Source organism: Macrobrachium nipponense, chromosome 20 (genome assembly GCF_015104395.2).
Source record: "Macrobrachium nipponense isolate FS-2020 chromosome 20, ASM1510439v2, whole genome shotgun sequence".
Taxonomy (NCBI): Eukaryota; Metazoa; Arthropoda; class Malacostraca; order Decapoda; family Palaemonidae; genus Macrobrachium; species Macrobrachium nipponense.
The window spans coordinates 51,057,155-51,080,149 of record NC_061089.1 but is presented as its reverse complement, the minus strand read 5'-3'; the positions used below and the strand labels follow the sequence as shown (position 1 = coordinate 51,080,149).

The 22,995-nt window shown below is 42.2% G+C and overlaps 1 protein-coding gene across 1 annotated transcript in view; it reads left to right on the top strand.

The window, feature by feature from the left end:
• The window catches only part of LOC135221024 (small subunit processome component 20 homolog), a 44,121-nt gene extending 32,325 nt beyond the window's left edge, over window positions 1-11,796 (top strand). The window contains exons 2-3 of the mRNA XM_064258749.1: window positions 2,473-2,687; window positions 11,289-11,796. Coding sequence (XP_064114819.1) covers window positions 2,484-2,687; window positions 11,289-11,759 — 675 coding nt within the window. The 5' untranslated portion in view covers window positions 2,473-2,483 and the 3' untranslated portion in view covers window positions 11,760-11,796. The remainder of the gene's footprint in view (window positions 1-2,472; window positions 2,688-11,288) is intronic.
• The last annotated feature ends 11,199 nt before the right edge of the window (window positions 11,797-22,995 follow it).

Here is a 22,995-nt window from a genome sequence, read left to right as displayed (position 1 = left end):
CTCTTAAGTTTCTCTTGAGTCCACATAGGCAGGATGTATGTACCACCTCTCCTGAGGGATTCTTTTGAAAGACGTATTCTTCAGGAGAGGTGGAGCATACATACTGCCTATGTGAATTTACCATTATTTTTGTCAGTCGGTCTAATTAGTAACCTATAATTAACCTCAAATGTTGTATGCAGGCCGTCCTGGCATGTTATTGCACATGCGCAGTAATTTGAGGGAGCTTTTGGTAAAAAGTGGAGTTACCTTCACCGGGGGGCTCCAAACCCAGTTAAGTAACATGGCTTACTAGGTTAGTTTAGGATACATTAGGTTAGTGTAGTTCCTTTATTATAGGTTTCCTAGACCAAGCAAAACCCCTTTTTTCCAAAGGGTCCCCACCATGTTGGTAGATATTGAAGTTAATAATAGGTAATAGACCGACAATACTAGCTAGACATCGCTAAAAGTAGGTATAGGAAACATCAATTTCCAAGGTAATACTACCTAGCTAGTCCTTGCAGAGCTAGTGCTTAGAAATACTGGTTTCAAAATGGCAGTTATAGTAGATTCACATCAACCGTGGATCTGATGTCTAGGCCAGTCCCTTACGACACTCCGATTGGCTGTTGATAAGCCAATCACAGGGCTGGAACTCTCTCTTGAGAGAGTTTCCAGCCCTAGGATGGCCTGCATACAACATTTGAGGTTAATTACAGGTTAATAATTATAGCCGACTGACAAAAAATAATGGTAAATTCTTAATAAGCAACCAAAATACTATAGTATAGGAAAAATCAATTTCTTATTTAGTTCAACCTAAGACCTTCCTAGGAGCAGTGAGTTGACCATGCACAGATAGGCACCTCATTTGCATACAGTGCACTGGGTTTTCCAGCTTCTAATTCCCAAATTTTACCCCAATAGCCTGTTATGCCTGTAGCACATATAGGGATACCTTGATTCATCTTAACCTAAGGGGACCTTGTCCTATTTGAATTGTGACAGTATTCAGAGTTGAAGACAGTTAAAGCTATTTTGTGGTAAAAAAAAACAATCATAATTTAAAACAAAAGCTAGAATTCTTCCTAAAGCATTCGAAAATCCATTATGGCACTCAGCAAACACTAAAAATATTTCGGGAAATATTTTTGCAGACTTTCGGAATTCCTAGGGTCACAGAGGTTTTAAGATGCAGATGCCTGCATTGTGAAAAATGACTGTATATATTCAATTATAATGCTCATTTTAACCTAAGTAGAAATAATTTAGGTATCATGGTATGGAATCAGAACTTTTGGCATCTCTAGTTGTTTTGGTGATGCCTGTAGGAACAGGCATTCTTACTCAGTAAATGAGACTTTCAGTTGTTCTCAGTAAGAGGATGGGAAAGCATGCTGCTCCACAATTTCGCTCCATACATTCGTGAGTCCCTTTAATATCCCAAATATTAAAGGGTAATATCCCAAAAGTTATTTTCACACAGTCAACATTTCATAGAAAATCCAATATGTACTCTAATGGGTATTCTGTTGATATTGCTTAGGTAGTTGAATAGTCCCATTGAGATCTTTCAAAGTATAGAAATAAAATGAATAGTATAAATGCACTGCAACTAAATGTTTTATTACATCATTCAGGCTTGCATCATAACATGGCCTCACTACATGGCATTTAGATAGTTAAGGAAAACATTTTATGGAGAAATATTTACACAAATTTGAACAATTCACAACGAAATTAATTTATATTGACTAAATATTGAGGCTGCTACAACGTAAATAGTAAATATAATGTTACGATGTCATAACTCAGGACATTTATAATCATACACAAAAACAACAGCATCTTGTACTATTTACCTTTAGTATATGAAGTTTTGACCCTTATTTTGCAATATAGTTTTTTATGATTTATGTACCCCAAAACACTTTGAGATTTTAGAAGATATTGTGAAGGGTAAAAGTAGTAGGCAAGGAAGTGATGGTGATGTATAGGAGTACGTACCTCACTTAAAACCTTTCAAACTCTTCAAGGACAGAAGTCACTTTTCATGTAATGTCACACTTGTGAATTCTTTGTCATTTAAGTGTTTTAGTATAATATGAAGGCAATACTACCAGTTCAGGTGGATATTCATAAAAGATATGACTAGAAAGTGCTGAGTACAGGCAGTCCCTGGTTATCGACGAGGTGCTGATAAGTGAAAACTGCCATTAACCAAATTTTGGCCACTTATGGCCCCTCTGTTAGGCATGTTGTGGTGCCGTAACTCTATTGTCAGCCCCGTATGGTACCAATAATTGAAACTTGGCCTGTTATGTGCCATAAATCACTGATTTTATGGCGCTAGCCAAGCTCCAAAAAACCAGATCACCATTAACCGAGTCTGCCAATAACCAGGACCTGCCTTAATTTATCTTGAGTGTTTGGCTGAATACTATTGTTGGTTGTTGTTTATTTTTAGTGTATAGAGTGTATATTTTTCAGGTACAGTCAAGATGAAAGGAAAAGCTGGTCGCCAGTCACACAAAGCCACTAACACCTTTGTGTTTCGTGGTTTTGGTGAAAAAGTGCGAGCATTGCGCGTCAGTGCCAGAAAATACCTGTTGCAACGTCCCCAAAACACTGAAGGTGAAAATACAACCTTTATTTATGAGGCAGTATGCAAGGCTAAAGACCTGAATGTTACTCAAGAGTTTAAGGTATGTACAGCTGAGGTTTTTCAATTTCATATAATTTTAATACATGGCCAAAAGAGACTCCTCTGTTTTAGAGGAACATTAATTTATGCTAATTAATAAAGTACTGTAGAAATATGTAAATGAAATCATTGTTTTTTGTTCCGACACGGCATACAAACCTTCGTCCTTTTACAATAGGAAGGTACTAGCGGGCAGCTGGATAGGTTTCCGTAAGCTTTCGAACAAGGGGTTCGGTAGTTAACTGCTTGTCCGACAGGCGCGCGCGCGCGACTGGGAGGTAAACAAACCACTTTTGCTTTCGGCCTGCTGGCGTGTGGACGTGTATCATCGCTCTCTGCCCGCTTCATCGTCGTTTGCTTTCGCATGATTGTGTTTTTCTTTTTCTATGTATCTAGTGAAACTGAATTGTAAGTACAATCATTTCATGAATTCAATTGTGAATTAAAGGATCTTGGCTTCACAACGCCCTCCGATTACCCGAGTGCCGGGATCTGAAGGGCGTAATTGGGCAGGGAATTCATTTTCCCAAATGATCCTCGTATTGTGTATGCTCCGGTGCCGAGGGCGGGAGCGCTCGCTCCGAGCGGTATATTGGGTTGGAAATGTGTAGATGAAATCGTAAGTAAGTGCTCTTTTCATTTATATTTTTTTTGACCTGTATGCCCGTTGCCGAACGAATGCGCTCGGCACGGAAACTTATTCAGTATGAAAGTGGAATCGCAAGTACAGTATTCTTTTTCATTTTCATATATTATTTTTTATTGTAGCAATACTCATTTTGGATCAGTTTCCGAGCTTACCCGGAGATTGATCCTTCCCCCTTTTTATTTTGAATGAAGTGAAATCGCAAGTGAGTTTCTTTTTTCATTTTCATTTTTTTTATTGAGATTGCATTGTTGACTGGGGGATCAATGTTCCGCTATTCACGGGAATTGATCCTCCCCTTTTTATTTGTATGAAGTGAAATCGCAAGCGCAGTAGTCTTTTCATTTTCATATATTTGTTGATTGCATCAATTCATTATGGATCAAGGTTTCCAGAAACCTTGATCCATAAAGGTAAGGAATGAAACCTTTCACCCTTGCGCTCGGTACCGAGGGCGCAAATGCGCTCGATCCGAGCCCTTATTCATTGTGAAGTGAATCGTTTTGCAAGATGCATTTTCATTTTGTTCCTTATTATTGATTGCATCAATATATTTGGGGTTCAAGTTCCGCTCAGTCAGGGAATTGATCCTTATGCCTTGTATTCGTGCCGATGGCACATTGCTCTAGGGCTCTTATTTTGTTGTTGCGTACATGGGTACTGTGCGGGGGTGGGGAACGAGACCCCCCCCCCCGCTCAGTCCCACAGATGGCTCTTCCCCTTGGGGGGGGAGGTTATCGGCGTTCTTCTCCTCGCCCGATCCGTCGAGCGCGGGGGGGGAGGGCGCTCGGTGCCCGATGTACAATTGTATTAGGGGTTCTCCACTCGTTCGGGAGGGATCAAACCCCCGCACGAGGGGATTTCCCCACAATTAATCGCTACTACTATTATTTCCGCAGGTGCTACTGCCACGAGCGTGGACCTTGGTGAGGTATGGGCGTCCTTCCAATTGCAGAGCGTGCTGGGTGTCCAGGGCTGCGGTTCTATGTCTGGGCCTACTGCGGTCACCCATGGAGTGGTGACCACGCAACCAGGTGACGACGTCCCTCCTCACCTGGTGTACTTCGCCTCAACGTGGTATCAGTCTTGCCTACAGCCGCTGTGAAGTGCGTTCGCCGTACCGAGAGGGGGGTCGTGCCGCCGCCGCTCCGTGGTTTTCCGCGCTGCAGCGACCCACACTTCCGCTGCCTAGAACTCGCCCTGGACCTGCCGCCGGTACAGGATGTTGCTGGCTGCTGCTCCACTTTCCTGTGGTTTCCGGTGCTGCCTGCCGTACCTGCCGATTCTGGGATGCAGTTGCTGCGCTGGCTGTCCCTGCCGTTGCTGCGCTGGCTGGTTCCCTGCCGTTGCTGCGCTGGCTGTCCCTACCGATGATGTGCTGGCCGTGCCTGCTGTTCCTGAGATTGCCCATACCTGCTGATGTCGTCCCTGTTCGTGGTGGTACTACCCCAGACTTTGGTCTGTCTGTACAGGTGCCGTCCGGGCCCTGTGGCTTTCGGCTACAGCAGCCCCGGCTCCGCCCTGGATAGCAGATCTTACGTCTGTCCTGAGGAAGCTGACGAAGAAGAGGAGGAAGGTGTCGTGGGTCGTCGTCTTCATCTTTCTTCATCGTCGTCGGCCGCCGCCTCTTCCCCTTCGACTTCTAAGGCTTTACAGCCGAGGAAGAAGAAGGTCGCCTCCTCCCTCCTAAGAAGCTTCCTCGGGAGCTTCTCGGGACCCGTCTCACCTCGGTGGGACGGGGAGGGTTCCTTCCGCTGGTCCATCCTGCTCCTTCGGGAGAGCGGGGCCCGTCTCTTCTTCCGCAAGGAAGAAGACTACGGGGACCAGAGGGGTACCGGCTAACCACGGTACTTCCTCGCCTGGTGTCAGTGGTGCTGCCACTGCATCAGGGTCCGTCTCGGCCTCTCGTTCGCGGGAGGTACCGAGTGTACGGTCGCCTACCAGCGACCGTGCAGCCAGGAACCAGACTCTGAGTCCGCTCAGCGTCAGGTTCACGGCACGGGGCGGAAGACTGTGACAGCCGCTCACGCGACTCTCACCAGACCAGCTCTCGCTCTCGCGGCGAACAGCTGGCTAACCGGGACGTGACGGTCCACGACCGGCCACGGGCTGAGGCTGGGAAGAGGTCCTCCGTTCGGCCGGTGCCAGCCACGGCTGGAAAACCAGCGACCGTGACGTGCCGTGAGGACAAGCACCGGTCTCACTGACAGTGGAGCCTGCAGGTCGCCTGACCGTCGCTCTCACAGAGAGCGATCGGGTACGGCAACCAGCACCAGCTCTTCTGACATCGAGATCGGGGCCGCTGTGCTCAGTCCAGCCGTTCTCCACAGCGAGACGGTTCGACCAGGCCTGCAGCTCGATCGCCACCCACCGCGGGTTGACGATCGCCTGCAGCCCTCCAAGCCTGCTGGTTCTGCCAGCGAGCGAGGAGGGAGCGTCAGGTCTGCCTCTCCCGTACCTTCAACCTCCTCGGGTTACAACCGGGAGGAGCGAGGTATTGAGGAGTGATCGTGAGGGGTGCGCCCCTCATGATCCCACCACGACGCCCTACGTGCCAGGCACGGTTCTTGGACCGGCCAGGAACGTATGCGCAAGTGGATGGGGGAAGGGGAGACCGAGAGGGCTGTCGCTGTTCCCCCTTCTTAGGAGGAAGGTTCCCGGAATATGCTCTTGTTCGAAGGGCTTAACGGTCCCACTCTGCAAGATGCTGTGACTTCCGAGATCCAGAGGAACTTTGCCGAGGGTTACGGCGCTGATTCGTCAGCACAATGACCTCGGGGAAGGATCGCCGACTCCCACCAGCAGAGCCACGTCTCGGCTCGAGTCGTTTTGGGGCCCGAGAGGGAACCCAAATCGACGGTGGGGCTGTCGCGATCGGAGCTTGCCGACTGTGTTGAGCCAGGGTAGTCTCTCGTCTCCGACAAGAAGGCTCTCTCAGTCTTGGGACGGTCGAACAAGCTACTTCACCTCCTCTACTGCGACAGAGGCGTTTCTACGTGTCTTCGGACACCGTATTTAAATACCCCTTCCGGTTCGGGTCTGAGGTTTCGACCTCGACGAGGACTGGAATGATCGGAGCGGTATCGGCTCTCTCCCTGTCAGGTGTCGATCAGCCCCACACAGACGACGTTCACAGTGGCGGCAGACCCTACCGACAGTGAGAGTTCGTAACCCTCCTCGGGAAAGGGAAAAACGTTTTCTCCTGACGATACGTTTTTTCCCAGACTCTGAGAGGCCATCGCCGCAAGGCGATGGCTGCTCCTACTCTTCTCCAACTGCTAGTTCCACTGGGAAGGCGAGCGAGTATCCATTTCCTCCCCCATTCCCTCTCTCCTTACGGCAACGAGGTCCAACAGCAGGCGTACGTTCCAGGGGCATCGAAGGACGTAGCATTGAGACAGGAGATCAAGACCATGCTGAGCAAGAGAGCTGTAGAAATCGGCACGGATCAGTCACCAGGCTTTTACAGCCGACTCTTCCTGGTGGAAAAGTGTACGAGAGGCTGGCGCCCGGTGATAGATCTCTCTCCCCTGAACCGGTTGGTTCGCCAGACCTGGTTCACGATGGAGACGGCACGCGCAGTGCTCGGCTCTATCAGGGAGAACGATTACATGCTTTCAGTGGACTTGAAGGATGCGTATTTACAAATACCCATTCATCAGTCCTCCAGAAAGTACCTCCGCTTCATCCTCGAGGGCGGACGGTGTACCAGCTCAGGCCACGTTGCTTCGATCTCTCAACGCCCCACAGGTGTTCACGCGAGTGTTCACCCTGGTGTCTGCTTGGGCCCATTCGCACGGGATACGTCTGATGGGGTATCTCGACGATTGGGTTAGTCCTGGCGAGCTACCGCTCGCAGTTGCTACAGGACAGGGATCGACTGCTCGAGTTCTGTCGCGATCTGTCGGGATCGTTCTGAACTTCGAAAAGTCTGATCTCGAGCACAAGCAGAGGATGAAGTACCTGGGTATGCTGATCGACACGGTAGCAGAGCGAGTCTTCCCCGCAGACTCGCGGATCAGCAGACTCAGGGAGGCAGCCAACCAGTTGCCTGTCCTCGGCAGGAACAGGTAGCTCAGCGATGGCAAGTCGTGATCGGACACCTGTCGTCACTCAAGGGAAGCCAGTCCCTAACGGGCGTCTCACCTGCGGTCTCTTCAGGGAGACTGAAGGAGAGTTGGTCACAGGCGACGGATCCCCCAAGCTTTCCATTGTCACGGACACAGGAGGGTGAGCAGGACCTGAAGTGGGTGACTGGACGACAGGAACCCCTTAGAGGAGTGCCTCTGCGCACTCTCCCCCCGGGACATGCAGCTGCTCTCAGACGCATCGATAAACCGAGGGATGGGGCGCACACCTGGAAGAGTTGCGACTTCAGGAGTGTGGTACGAGAACGAACAAGCACCATTCCACATCAATGTACTGAAACTCAAGGCAGCGGTTCCTCGCTATCCAGAGTTCCAGGACCGCTTGATGGGAAAACACTCAGTGGTGTTGATGTACGTCAACACCACGGTGGTGGCTTACGTCAACAAACTAGGGGGGGACTAGTGTCTCTCCCGTTGTATCAGTTGACTCGGCAGGTGCACGAGTGGCCGCGGCGCACTCAATAAAGCTGTCGGCACGCTACATTTCCAGGGAAGGAATGTAGAGCAGACACGCTCAGCGTCGGGATCAGGTGATAGGGACCGAATGGGGGTCTCTACACCAGGACGTGCGGAAAGGCTCTTTTCGACCTGTGGTGGCGACCAGTCGAGGATTCTGTTCGCCATCCGGCACAACAGGAAGCTCCAGGTGATTCTTCTCGGCCGTGCCGGATCCATGGGCAGCTGCAGAGGACGCTCTTCAACAACCGTGGGTACAACCTCTTCGCCTATGCCTTTCCCCCGTTCAGCCTGATTCGCAAGGTGATCAGTCGAGCACTGGTCATCCCGAATCTCAGGATGATCCTGATGGCTCCCAAATGGCCACAGGCCATTTGGTATCCGGGACCTGCTGGCTCTTCTCGCAAGAGAACCGAGAGAAATTCCCCATTGGCACAACCTTCTCGCCCAGCCACACGTCGAGCGGTACCACCGAGCAGTCCAGTCCCTACGTCTTCACGGCTGGCTGTTATCCACATCTCTTGCGAACAGAAGCTTTTTCGTAGCGCAGCAACAGAGATGGCTGGAAACGTCCGTCAGTCCTCTGCAGCTGTGTACCAGGGGAAGTCGGCCGTCTTCTGTGGTTGGTGTCGTAGACGGGGCCTATCTCCTCTCAGAGCCACTCTTCAGCAGGTAGCGGTTTTCCTCGTTTTTCTTCGCCGAGGAAGCTCCTCTAAGTTCCCACAGTCAAAGGATACAGAGCGCCTTGACGCTCGTCCTGAAACTGACGGGATTGGACATCTCGAACTCGTTCGAGATCTCCTTGCTTAAGAGCAGCCTCCAAAGGTCTTGCCAACCCAGGGAACTCACAAGACCCTCTTCTTGCTGACCTGTGGCATCGGCGAAGAGAGTACGGGAACTTCATGCAGATTATGATGTGGATGAGATGCTGCTTTGTCCTGGGAGTACGCTACGGCGCTATCTGAAGAGAACTCGACACCTCGGGCCTGAGTGTCGACGCATCTTCGTTAGACGACGGGGGTCACCAAAGAAAGAAGTATCAAGAACACTCTTTCGTCCTGGCTGCGTGAGGTCTTCAGGAGGGCGTATGAGGCTGATGGTAGTGACGACATCCGTACGTCCCGTCCGAGAGCTCACGAAGTCAGAAGTATTGGCCCCTCGTTGGCGTTTCGTAAGAACTTCTCCGTGGCGCAGGTATGGAAGGTAGGGGTCTAGTACAACCAGACCACCGGCACCTTCCTTATACCTCTTGGATATTGCTCATAGGTCCTTGGATCGGTTTCCTTAGGACCCGTGGTGGCTGCTCAACACGTCGTCTAGCTAACCCAGACCCTAGCAGGCTGAACAGCATCGAGTCCTGGTGTGACTGTATGAATAGATAAGTGAATGAGAAAGTGACTGGCTTCTCTTTCTATCTTTTTCTACCCCTCTACCTGTAGGTAGAGGGATACGGTCATCACCCTGCTGGATAAGGACGAGATGACCGGTGAGCTATATGACAGAGCCCCATCCTATCCCTTTCACACTAGGGATAGAGCAGAAGATCCACCACTTCCTTCTACAAGGGGGGGAAGTGGATGCCTACAAGAGTCAAAACCATGACTTTATCTTTGCTCCTGTACAGGAACAAGTTCTTACATTGCTGGTACGAAGAGATACGCTTGCCTCTCTCTTAGTACTCGGTCCAGAGGTCTGACCATTGATCCTGCGGTGCACACCCCGATCAATCGGACAGAGGCTTGGATCCCTCCTCGCTCTTACGACCAGGGAGGCTTCCAAGGTTGGGCGAACACCAGTCTGTTCACAAAAGACTCAGATTCCACCCACCAAGAAGTGAGTCTTCCTATTGTAAAAGGACCGAAGGTTTGTATGCCGTGTCGGAACAAATGACAAATTTGTCCAAAAATTGCATTTTCCTAACTATACAAACCTGAGGTCCTTTTACACATAGCCCCACCTCAGCCACCCCTCACTCTGCAGTTTTTGCTTGGACCAAAAGCAAAAGTGATTTGTTTACCTCCCAGTCGCGCTGCGCGCGCGCCTGTCGGACAAGCAGTTAACTACCGAACCCCTTGTTCGAAAGCTTACGACCTATCCAGCTGCCGCTAGTACCTTCCTATTGTAAAGGACCTCAGGTTTGTATAGTTAGGAAAAATGCAATTTTGGACAAATTGTCATGTTTGGTCATGGCACCAGGATTTGATACTAGGATCATGTTACTGCTTCCGTGGTCAGGTTTTTAGTGCCAGGTTGCTTGTTGGAAAGAATCACCATTTTGCATGATACCGCAGTACTCGGGAATTTCATAGTCCTCCAGCAACACTTGGCAATTACTGCGAGGGGTTAGGAGCAAAAGATGTACTTGTTTTATTCGCTTGTTCTCTCATATCCCTCTGCTAATCACATGGGATAAATTGATATGCTGCATGTTTTATCATCTATGCCAGTATGATAGCAGATGGAAGGATAGATGTGTTACAGTTCACACTGTTGGTTTCAACCAATATCCCACTATCATCAATATAACAATTGTAGATATATAGTTGGTCTTGAGTCGCCAATTATTTGCTTTGGCTCAGAATTGGACAGAGAAATGTCCAAATTGTATCATCGTTGAATTTGTTAGAGTATCAGTTTCTGTTTAGAAAGGAAAAAAAAGGTTCTTAGTCTGTCTGAGGCATGATTTGTTTTTGTTTAGGGACTAATGTAGCAAAGTAAATGTCATATAGCACTTAGTTTGTATGCTGTAACAGGGAATCAAAACAGTAATTAAAATTAAAGTACTTTGTATGCTGTAACAGGGAATCAAAACCGCAATTAAAGTGAAAGGTTATATTTTTGAAGCAAAAGTCATCATTTTTTTGTTTTATCATCTCCCTGGGGCTAGACTGCCCAATCTTAGCTAATTGTAGGGAGTGGAGTTGTGGTTTTCTCCTTCCTCAAGGATAGGAGCTTATTACCACATAGGTACCAACTTTATTTTTATTAATTTCGAATGGTCTTCGTACTTTAGTCTGTGGCATATAACGCTTACACTTTAATTACCTATGGTTTTTACTGTTATTACAATTACTTTTTTAACGGTGTCAATAGTTATGGTAGTTAACTATTGATACAACTATTGACACTTCAGGGGTTAACCGGTCATTAAAAATCTCAGCAGGATTTAAGGTGCTTTTTCAAGGCTATGGTGTATAAGAAGACCCTCCAATTTGGCGGAGATGTTTTAAAGTTAAAAAGTCACCTTATATGGTGGGATATATGGTAGAATTATTTGTAAGGTATAATTTTGTTCTAAACATTTTTAGGTGTTTGACTTATGTTTTAACGCTATATTGTTTGTTATTTCCAGACATTTCTGCGTGAGCTGGGAAATGAAATACAGACGACTGGTCAACTGGTGATTCATGAAAACCACATTGCTAGCTGTATATCAACACACATTAGCAATCCAGAAACGTCAGCTCTTCAACCTGTATGTGATGTTTTGGTAGCTTTTGCTAATGACCTTCCTCAAGAGTTTTACAGTAAACATTTCTATAACTTTTTGCCAAAACTCATTGTTCATTTATCTATGAAGGACCCAGAGGTGATTGAAACAGTGTTTTTGTGTATTGTATCCTTATTTGTTGTTTTACAGAAGTATCTTTATGAAGATTTTTACACTTTGTATCATGTGAACAAGTTCTCACATCTCCTTTCCAAGTCATATCCTTGGTACATTAATGAGCTTGCTGCTCAGAGTCTTGGAGTGTTAGTTCGTAAGATTCCTAAGCAAAAACTGGTTCATTTCTATGTCCCTGAGAAAACTCAAGAAAGATGAATCCCAGGTGGAAGGTTTGGGGCGTGTTTTTTGCTTCAATGATGAAGTCGGATGTTATCAAAGAGTTCATAGCTGTACTCCAATGATATTAGACAAATTATTGGAAAATTTAAGTGGCAGTGATGAAGTACCACAAGAACCAGCCTTGGAAACTGTTAAGTTTACAGTGTCTTTATTGGCAAAATACATAACAACTCCTCAGATAAGAATGTTGCATGGCAAACTTTATGGAAGGAAGATAATTCTCTCGTGTGGCCAACTTTTTTTTTGGGACAGTACAAAAAGATTGATTTCTCAGGATGATGCAGATACTCATCGTCATTTAAACTGTGTTTTGCAAGTACTTCATGTCTGTTATCCCATAAACAAGGAGCACTGATAACAGATGGAAATAAAGATACAGTGGTTAATTGTTGTAAATGTACTTGAAAATCCCCACTACCAGACACTGTGGGATATACAATGGCAGAAACTTTGGCAACATTGCTAGCATTCCCTGCAGACAAACTTAATCACTCTGCCTTGAAGAGAATTGTCTCTTCATTTTTGTCCTGTAGTTATTCTCCTGCTGTTAAATTGAGTTTTGTGAAGCAAGTTACTAACCTAGAAAGGTTTGATGGAGAAATACTTAATTTAGTTTTACCATGCCTGGAGTGTATGATGGGTGAAAGTGAAGATCAAGGTATTGCTAGGAATATTTTTAGAGTTAATTGCTGACATAACCATTCAGAAACGACCTCCTTGCACATCTGGGCAGGAGCTGAGTACCTGGAATCCTTATCTGTTAAACTTTGCTGTTCCTGGTTTAAATGGACAGATGTATATTGGCCAATATATTGAGAAGGAAATAAAGAAAGGTATTTCTGAAAACCTTTCAAACCTTGAGGATTTGTCTCTGTGCTTACTGTGTATGCCTCATATAATGCATTTGAAAAAGCAGGAATTTACTTCATTTTTGACCAAGATTTTGGACAATGCTATGTCTATGTTAAAAGATGAAGCACAGAGAATAGTTGACACTGTCGCACCTTTAAGCAAGAAAAAGAAGTCTGAAGTACCAGTTCCAGAATTTACTCTTGATATGAATGTAAAATCTGTAATTCCTTTGTTGCAAGACAAGTGTTATTTTTGATCAGTTTAGTGGTTGAAGTTATGTCACACATACTCGCCAAAGGGAAAGATTTTCTTGCAAGTTTATGTCAGGTCAAACTTGAGGAACTGCTTAAGAAGAAAAACCACTATAGAGAAAATGTACATATCTTAAGAGCAGTTGATATTTATTTTACTGTTGCTTCATCTGTGAATCAAAAGAACATCATGAGTGAAGAATATTTGAAAGAAATTTATACATATCTGGCTCCAGGCCTGGCTTCATCAAACCCCCAGGTTCGTTTCCTAATTCTTCATATATTGTCATTGTTTCCTATAACCTTGGCTCCTTCAGAAAATTCTGTTGATGATATTGAGAATGTTTTTTTTGTTTTCCAAAATCTTGTGAGCTGAGTCTGTACCCATCACACCTTGGGAGTTTAGAGATCGCCTCCGTTTTATTACAATGGTGGACGCTGATCATTTGAAACCACATGTCCCAGTATCAGGAGATTATAATGAGGCTCCATTGTTATTTTTGGTTTTTGTTGGGCAGTTATATACAAATTACCAGGACCTTTGGAATCCAGTTTTGAAGACAATAGCAGGCTTTGCTTATTCTATGCCACTTGATGTATTTTGGCCTCTTTGGTTTTCAAAGTTGAAATAGCTTCTCATACAACACAAGAAGTTTTACTGAGAAAGCAGGTAGATCCTGATCAAGACTTCACCTATCTTGTGTGTCCTTCTGATGTTGATTGCATATTAACACTGCTTCAGGTTTATTCTAAATTACCATTCAAAACCTAATCATTTGAATTTCCGTGACTTACTTTGGAGAGCAATGGACAAGTTCCCAGATATTTGTGAAAATAAAAACAGGGACTTGGTACCATTGTTCTTTGGTTTCTTGGAGAAAGAATTTTTTCCTGTAGATTTTACTGTGGCACCAACACAAGATATTACTTTTGAACGAGGGCAGCAGGAGTTTGTAAGTAGTGGAAATGATGATGTATCACAGCAACATGAGGATGGGACGGAAATGGTAAAGATCTAGAAGACATGGAGGAAGATGAAGGCACTGCTGAGTATCCTAGAAGAGCATCAGTCAAATCACTCAGTGAGCAACTTACACTCTTCTCCAGATTTCATAACCCAAGGATGCTTGCTCAGTCAAAAAAGCTGGAATCTATGTACCTAGAACTGTTAACACACCCTTCACCTTCGCTTCAAAAGCTATCCTTTGACTGCTTATTAGGTTATAATCATGCTTTTTTAACTCCATACAAAGATCATATGTACAAATTACTAGATGACAAGTCTTTCAAGAATGCTTTAACACTATTTTCAATTGATGGGTCAGAGAAGACATTAGATGATGAACACAGAAAAGATTTCATGCCATATCTGAGAGAGTATGGTATGGAAAAATGCACTACAAGACTGGCTCTAATAGTGCAGGCAAAGGTAGGATTAATGTTCGTAAAGCTGTAATTCTACGATTTTTAGCTGGTGCTAGTGAGGAGAGTTTCAGACATTTCTTGACTTGGCATGATGTCATTACTGGGCCATCTTAATGGATCTGCTTTAGTATTGTTAACAGAGGTAGAGATGATCTGGACCTCAAGAAATGTTGTGCCACTTAATAGATTGCAAGGAGCACTTACAACTATGGATATATTGAAAGAATTGCAAATATAATGACTGTAAAAAGATCTTTACTCCTGAAAGTAATTATCTTCATAGCAAATTTATCATCTCTGATTCTTGAACGACGTTCTGAAATAAAGAAACGCCATGTCTCTTATTTGAAGCATATCAGACAACAGGCTCAAAAACAGATTGTGAGCTTCTTTTCACTTATTGAAGATTATGAGTGGCACTCCAATGAAATTGATGCTGTGTTTTGAAACTATGGTTTGGCCTAATTTGAGAAGTTTTACCAAGGATGAAGGCCTCTCATCACCTGTTCCACTTTTGAATTTGTTTGAATGTTGGGCGGAAAATCCAAGGTATTTCCCATTACTAGCCAAGGTTCACATGGATGATGTTACTCTGACACCACTGACTTATGTTGTAAAGCTTGTTTCTAATGAGAAGTGCAGTAATAAGGTAAGAGCTGTTGTTTTCAACATGGTAGAAAAGCTTCTTACTCTGAAAGATTATGAGGAAACTCTGAAAGATCATGAGGAAACTACATTAAATGAAAATGATGAAGCCCTTCCTTTAGTGGTGTGTCCTCCTTTAGTGGAGGTGAAAAGATTGATGTCACGAGATGGCCTCACACTGCAGAATTATGGTTCTGCCCTCCTTGTACCTCACTTGCAAGGGTTCTACAAGAGCATGAAAATATTAATAACAAAAATCTTAGCAAAGGCATTGCAGTTCACAGAGGGACCTGACAATTCTTAGTAGTTAACAGAATGGTTTACTGACAAAGGTGTGAGTGAGGAACTTTTGACACTAATAATTCCTCTTATTGTAAATAAGCATGTTAAGAAAGCTGAGGTCATTGCACAATTGCTTACAACGTGCTCTTATTTGCTTCCTGTCATTGATAACAATAAGCAGTTTGTACGTCCCTTAATCTCGCAGTTTGGTTGCATAGTGGACCGAGCATCTCGTGATGCATTGTGCCAAAGCCGTAACTGCCATTGCTTCTACGAATCCTGAATATAAGGACATTGCAGACTTAGCAGCTAACCTCAATTCTTGGAATCCAAAGTTCATTGATGAAGTAGATTATGAACGTAGATTAGATGGCTTTAGACAGATGAGTGAGTATTGTAAAGGTACAGAAAATATATCCATTGATTATTGCCAGTTTTTAGTGTATAGTTGTATGTATGTCATATCTCATATTAATGACACATCATTGCGAAGTGTGTCACGCCATTGCTTGGACCGTTTATTGATATGTGTGTAGAGGTTGCAAGCCAGTTCAACCATCTGAAGTGAAGCAGTATTGATTGACCCCGATTATTATCCTTGGTGAAGAGTGGACTGAAAAACCCCAAAGATGAAGTAAGAACTGACATTTTTTTTCATTCTTCAGAAAATTGTTCATAAATGTCACTCGTTGTATGATAAGCTAGAAGACCTTTATAAACTTGCTAGTGAGGCAGATGATGACGCTGACTTTTTCTGTAACATGATGCACATTCAGAGGCATAGACGTTCAAGGGCAATGATGAGGCTTTCAGATAAGTTGAAGAATGGCTCTCTCATTCTTTCAGAAGACACCATCACTGAATACCTCTTGCCTGCTTTAAGAGTTTACTTATTCAATGATGCTTATGCAAAGGATGATCATTAATACAAAGCAGCAGTTCGCTGCATTGGTGCTTTTGCTCTACATTTGCCTTGCATGCTTACATGAGACTGTTGAAACAAAACATACTTGGGTATGTTCAAGAAAATAAATTTGAAATATCTCAAAGTTTTAGTCAAATTACTAGAGTTATTGATCGATGGTTTCCATGAAGAGGTAGAGGAAGTTATAATATTGGAGGAAAAAGAAGGAAAAAATCTCAAGGAAAACACTGAGGTGAAAGGAAATGACAAGTTGGTGATAAAGGAGTCTACTTTAACTAAGAATAAAGAGTTATTCAAGAAAGACACAAATAAACCATCATGTGTGGAGGAAACGTAGTGAGAAGGCAATTGAAGGAAAGACAGAATATAGAGAAGTTGAGACTGCTGATCTTCCTTTGATGCCTGATGGAGAGTTACTTAACAGACCCCAGAAAATTTACCTCGCTCTTGTGAATAACATCATCCCACAACTGAAGAAACCTTGGTTGTGAGAACTAGATCTGATGCAAAACACAAAGTGAACAAAAAGTAAATATCCTGAAAGATGATGACATTAAACGTATTCCATTAGCATTTGCTCTCATCAAGCTCATGAAAAAGCTTCCATCAAAGGTTCTTGATTCTAATGTAAATAGTGTGCTCATGAAAATGCTGACTTTCTTGAAGAGCCAATCTCAAGCTATAAGAGATGAAGCTCGCAATATGCTAGTGAAAATCATGATGGAATTGGGTGGGAAATACTTACCATGGCTTGTTGGTGACTTACAAAGCATTCTAACCAAAGGGTTCCAAACTCATGTTCTTGTATTTACCCTTCATTCTGTATTGTCACACATTCGGCCATTATTAAAAGGATCTGACATAGATAGATGTCTGTTAGACATGATAGAAATTTGTAAAGGTGATATCTTAGGTTTACAAGCTGAAGAGAAAAAAGTAGCAAAGATAACAACGAAAGTGAAGAAGCGAATGATAAGAGTTATGCAATTCTGAGTTTTACAGCAGAATTTGTTTTTCAGCACAAGCTCTTGCTAACCTTTTTTTACCTTAAAAGATGTTTCTTGCTTCAACTCAGGATAGAAAAATAGTTAATAAGATAATCAAATGCATGGATGAAATAGCATCTGGTATAGAAAAAAATGAGAAAACATTACACTTACACAGAAATCTGTTTTCATTTATGGAATCTTAAATGAAAAGTTAGTTCTTCTTTACTGTCAAAGGAAAAGATAAATAGAGAAGGGAAAGGAGAGAAGAACCAGCCTTCTGATTGTTATTTGCTTGAGCCTGAGCCTAAAAAAGCAAGACTTGGTCCCAAACAACATTTGAAACTACATCTTTTTGTGTTTTGTTGAATTTGCTCTTAAGCTTCTTGCAAGGTTTTGCTGCGAAAAGAAAATTTAATCCACAGGAAGAAGACCATAAAAAATTACTTGATCCATATTTAGAAGTCATGGAAAATTGTTCTCAGATCTGAGCATCCTGATATTAGTATGCTTGCATTGAAGTGCATCACTCTTCTTGTCAAGTACCCTCTTCCATCTTTAAAGAAACAGCTTGTTAACGTTTTGTAATTGAGATGTTTGTTATTTTGCACAAATTTTGTTCCTCAGAACTAGCAAAAAAAGGGGAAAAGAAAAGTGTATGAACTTTTACAGCTGACATTCAGGACTTTAGCATTCATCATCAAAACTGTTGAGAGTTATTCCTTGACCTCTGAGCAAGTGCGTGTATTGCTACAGTATGTCCAAGAATCCTTGGATGACAGCAGCCATCAGACAATAGTTTTTGCTGTCCTACAGGCTGTTTTAGCAAGGAAGATAGATGCTCCAGAGCTTCACGAACTCTTGGAGTCTGTGAAGAAAATGAGCATTGTATGTACTCGACAATATGCTCTTAACCAAGCCAGAGTAACTTATTACTCATACTTGTTAACATATCCAATGAAAAAGAAGAAATAATAGCTCAATCCATTATTATTTAGGCAATTTATCATATTCTATTGAAGAAGGTCGACTTTCTGCAAATGTTCATTAATGGAGTTATTACTAATTTCCCTGTAAAATTGTTCACCAAGGAGCTGGAGACAACTTTTGGGTTGAAGATATCAGAACAAATTGTCAAAGAGCAGTGCAAAGAAAACAGGTCTTTGCTTCATAAGTCACTGAAGATATTATTTGAAAGATCAGAGAGGAAGTCATATTTGATTGAGCTGTGCATGAAATTGCTGGGTAAAGATGATGAAGACATAGAATCATGTGCTGTGGCTATACAGTTAAGCTGTAAATCATTAAGTGCATTTCTTGATGTGTCAATAAAGAAATTGCCCAAAAACATGGTGACACAGGTTGCTCCCAAAATAGTTTCACTTGTAAATCCATCAAGATTCAGTGCTCAGATGAAGGGAAGTACTCTCCAGAATGATTCTAGTGATGGACCTGCAGTCAGTCAATTTCAAGAGGTTGACAATGCATTGGTGATGTTGCTGGAAGTGTTGACCAAACTTGTATCATTGTATTTAACAAAAACTTTGAATGGAGTGAAAAATATTGATGAAAAGCATGTGGACATATATTCAGTCTTTATTATTCTATCCACATATTCAAATACGTTTGAGTTCAGTAAGTCTGATCGGACAGTTATTGGCTGCTCATCCAGTGGATGGTTCAAAAATTCCAGTTGTGTGCTCCACTATAGATAAAGCACGTTCACTTGTGCTTGATTTATGTGAAGTTCTACAAACTCAGGCAGGAACAGATTTAGCTGCAATGATGCAGTTGTCATTGGCTGTTGTAAGAAATCTGATTTATTTGGTACGAAATTCTTGTCGGGTGTTGCTTTTAAGACCTAAAGTTGCTGACGGGTGTGGGAATGAAGAAGATTTAGAAAACAGAATAGAGAACACTCAGGATGTTAGAGAAAATATTGAGGAAAATAAAGATGATCCTGTTGTTACCAGTGCTCTTTGGGTCATCCGTCATGTTGGAAATATAGCTTACAAAGAGCTTCAGCTAAGTGGCAAAACTTACACTGTTGTGCGTGAAGCTCTATTGAACTTGATAGCAGGAGTAATTGTTGTTGTGGGGGAAAAACTTGTGTTTCCAGACCTTCTTTCTTATATCATTAAACACCTTGCTAGGGAACTTTCAGATGATAGAGCTTCAGAAAAGCTTGCTCAGTGCACTCAAGATGTAGCAAATTTAGTTAAAGATCACATTGGTGTGGAACTTTACACACGTCACTTTACTGCAGCTCAAGTTAAACTCTCGAAGAAGAGATTTGAACGAAAGGCTCACGAACAACAACAACGCCTTGTAGATCCACATCGCTTTAACAAAAAGAGAAAGAAGAAGCGCTTGGCACGATCTGTGTCCAAGAAAGTTGCTCTTGCAGAGAAGAAAGGAAAAGTGATGAGCAAGAACAAGATAGCAAAGTTGAGAGCAAGTGCATTTGTTACTGAATGATGTGACTGGTGTTATTTAAGTATATACTTTACACTGAAATGTGCAAATTTGTTAATGAATGACTAAAGGTGTTCCTTGACCAGTGTTTAATTTGTCAGGTAACTTGTATTTTATACACAGGTCTGTATAGTTTAAATTTTACATTTTACATAAATGGATTATATATTCTTAATAAATCTATAAAGTTTACTGTATTTCAATACACTTATTTATTTTTGTATCCTTGGATTCTCTTGAATTTCACTGTTGATGATTAGTTAAGCATATTACAGGTCATCATGTTTGCTCATGCTGTAGTTAGAAATACCAAAAATCTTCAAAGGATCATCCATTATTTTAATATGCCTCATGATTTTTTCGGAAAATTAAGGTAATTTCACCACAACCCACCAGTTATGTACCCACCTTCATGGTCTCAAATATCACCAGTCTCCCTGTTTAATAGACAAGTATGATGGTGGGTGGTATCTGTGTTGGTAACCTACTTCATACTTGATAAGTTTAATAGAGTGCGTGCTGTACAGATTTATTAGATTGCGTTAGTAGTACTTAACATTGTTGTAACCATTTTTAAATTATTTATTTGTTAATTCATCACTCTACCCAAATTTAAATTTTCTTTTTTGAGCAAGTGGTAAAAGTGATTTCTGCACTAAAGCAAGTACATGTATGAAAAGTTTTTTTTTGCTAACTAGCAAATGAGGTTGTCCTAGTTATCACTCAAAAGTATTCCCTCTTACTATAAATTAACTTCCACTGCTCTCTAGGCCACGCATGGCATTCCGTGCAGGGATTCGTTATTGTCTAAACGTTAGAACAACACCTACTACAAGTTCTGTTAGGATCTGTCGCTGAAGAAGCCAAAAACAAGAACACGGGAAACAGAGTACCTGGGCACACACGTTGTCGAGGCTGAGAAGGAGCTGAAGAAGCCATAATAAAAGCACACACACACACAGAAACACAAGTGAAATCAGGCAATGAACTGTGTAAAGGCCGAGAGAGGTCAACCACAACTCCCGCCCAGGCGGTTAAGAAAAAGACTGAACGCTGTGGCATGGATGCGTGGTCCTTGACCACTTTTCACCCGATATTCACACACATTGCCAGATATCACAAGATTCCTTGCTTTCATCTGCGATTTAACCAGATCCAGCTAGGCGTTAGAAATTATCCTATTGTTAACACCGAAGGCTTGTAGCTATGAAAAATACAAATTGCCTTAGAAAATTTGTCATTTTGTAATAATTAGGTAGGCTGTTTTAGATTTTTATTTAAGTTCTTCATTCTTGTACAGATTGTTTTTTTGGTAAGGATCAGTTATATCTTTACTACCATAACTTTTGCCTATTAACCCTTAAACGCCGACTGGACGTATTATACGTTGAAATAAATTGTCTGTTGGGTGCCGATTGGATGTATGGTACGTCGATATAAATTTTTTTTTTTAATTCGCAGAAAAATACTTATAGGCCTACCAGGCAAAAACTTTTGAATCACGCGCCTTCGGGGATGCTGAGAGCTCATGGATCAAGGCGTTGTTTTGTTTACAATCGTTACCCAGGCGCGCAAGTGCGAATTTCTTTCTTCTCGCACTAAAAAACATCAGCGACACATCTCAGAAATTATTTCGTCACTTTGACATAATTTTAGCACCATTTTATATTAGCCGTTACATGGAGTATTATATATCAAAATGTGCACAATTTCATGTAAAATACAACTAAAAACAACTCATGGTTGTAGCTTTCATCAGTTTTGAAATATTTTTATATAAATAACGATAAGTGCCAAAATTTCAACCTTGGGTCAAATTTGACTCTACTGAAATGGTCAAAAAACGCAATTGTAAGCTAAAACTCTTATATTCTAGCAATATTCAATCATTTACCTTTATTTTGCAATAAATTGGAAGTCTTTAGTAAAATATTTCGATTTATGGTGAATTTATGAAAAAACTTTTTCCTTACGTCGGCGCGGTAACTCTTCCGAAAAAATCATAAATCATAAAAAGGAGTATGAAGGCTGGTACTTGGCTTTGTCGGACCATCTTCATTTCTTTCTATCTGCGGAACGTTGCCCAGAGGTCCTTGGACAATTTTTTTTTTTCCCCTTGGGTCTGGTGTTGGCTGCTTAACAGGTTGTGTAACTCATCCAGTTCCCCTAGTGGGACAGTTTGTATCTTACCTAAGATGTTGCATGAAAGTGAGAATGAATGAGATGACTGATCTCTTTCCTCTTCCTTTCTCTTCTTCTCTACCTGGCAGGCAGTGAGAAGTCATTCCATCATGTGCTGGATCAGGTTTGATACAAGTGAGACTGCAGCCTTTTTGCTTGAGTTTTGCTTATTCCTATATGAATATTAAAACTTTTGCAAAAGCAAGTCCCTCCTTTCTCTAGCAAGGGGAGAGGATTGATAGCAAACTACTATTGTGACTACGAAGGTTTGTTATCTGCATATAGTTCTTTAACTTCCTCCTACATTAAGACCCTGGTTTGTTCCACGTATGAACAAATGACAAAATGTATAATCAATTTTATTTTTCATAGCTAACAAACCTGTGGTCTTAACTTATAGGGCCCACCTCTAGCCACCCCTCAATCAAGTTACCTGCTTTGAAGGAGGTTGAGTTGCCATCTAGGCTTGTCAGCCTGCCTCATTGCCACCAATTCCTTGTTTGTTTTATTTTTACCAGATTTCCAGCTGGTGCTGGAAAAATTATTCACAAGTTAAGACCACAGGCTTGTTAGCTATGAAAAATACAAATTAATTTAAAAAAATTTTTATGTTCTCTTCCATGAATAACTTAACCCTTTTGGATGGTAAATATATCGATATGCAGCTCCTCAGGCCAGGTAAACTTTGTGGTCTGCCAATTTAAAAAAAAAAAAAAAAACACACACACACACACATCAATGGAATGAGGAAGATATGCAAATGTAAATGGTGAAAGAAAAAAATTCTAAAAAAATTTCCCCAGCTTCCACGAGAAGTTGAAAATGACTATATTTACAAACCCTAGTGGGCCCTCTTTTACAAGACAATTGTAAATTTTACCAACTTATATCTCTTTTCTAATAAATAAATTTATTTTATTTTGTACAATTATTGTTACTGCTCAAAAAATATCAAAACAGATAAGAAATAAAAGCAGTAACAAATTCTGTCTAAAAATATTTAGTATGTAAATTTACCGAGAACAAAGATTCAGTAATTTTTTTTTTTTACTCTTATGTTTTTCTAATATTTCTTTGCAATTTTATTTGTAAAATTACATTTACAATTGACATATTATTGTAAAAGACAAGAACAAAAAACGAGCAAATTTACAAAAAGATGTCGTGAGAGAGACTCAGAACATTCCCCC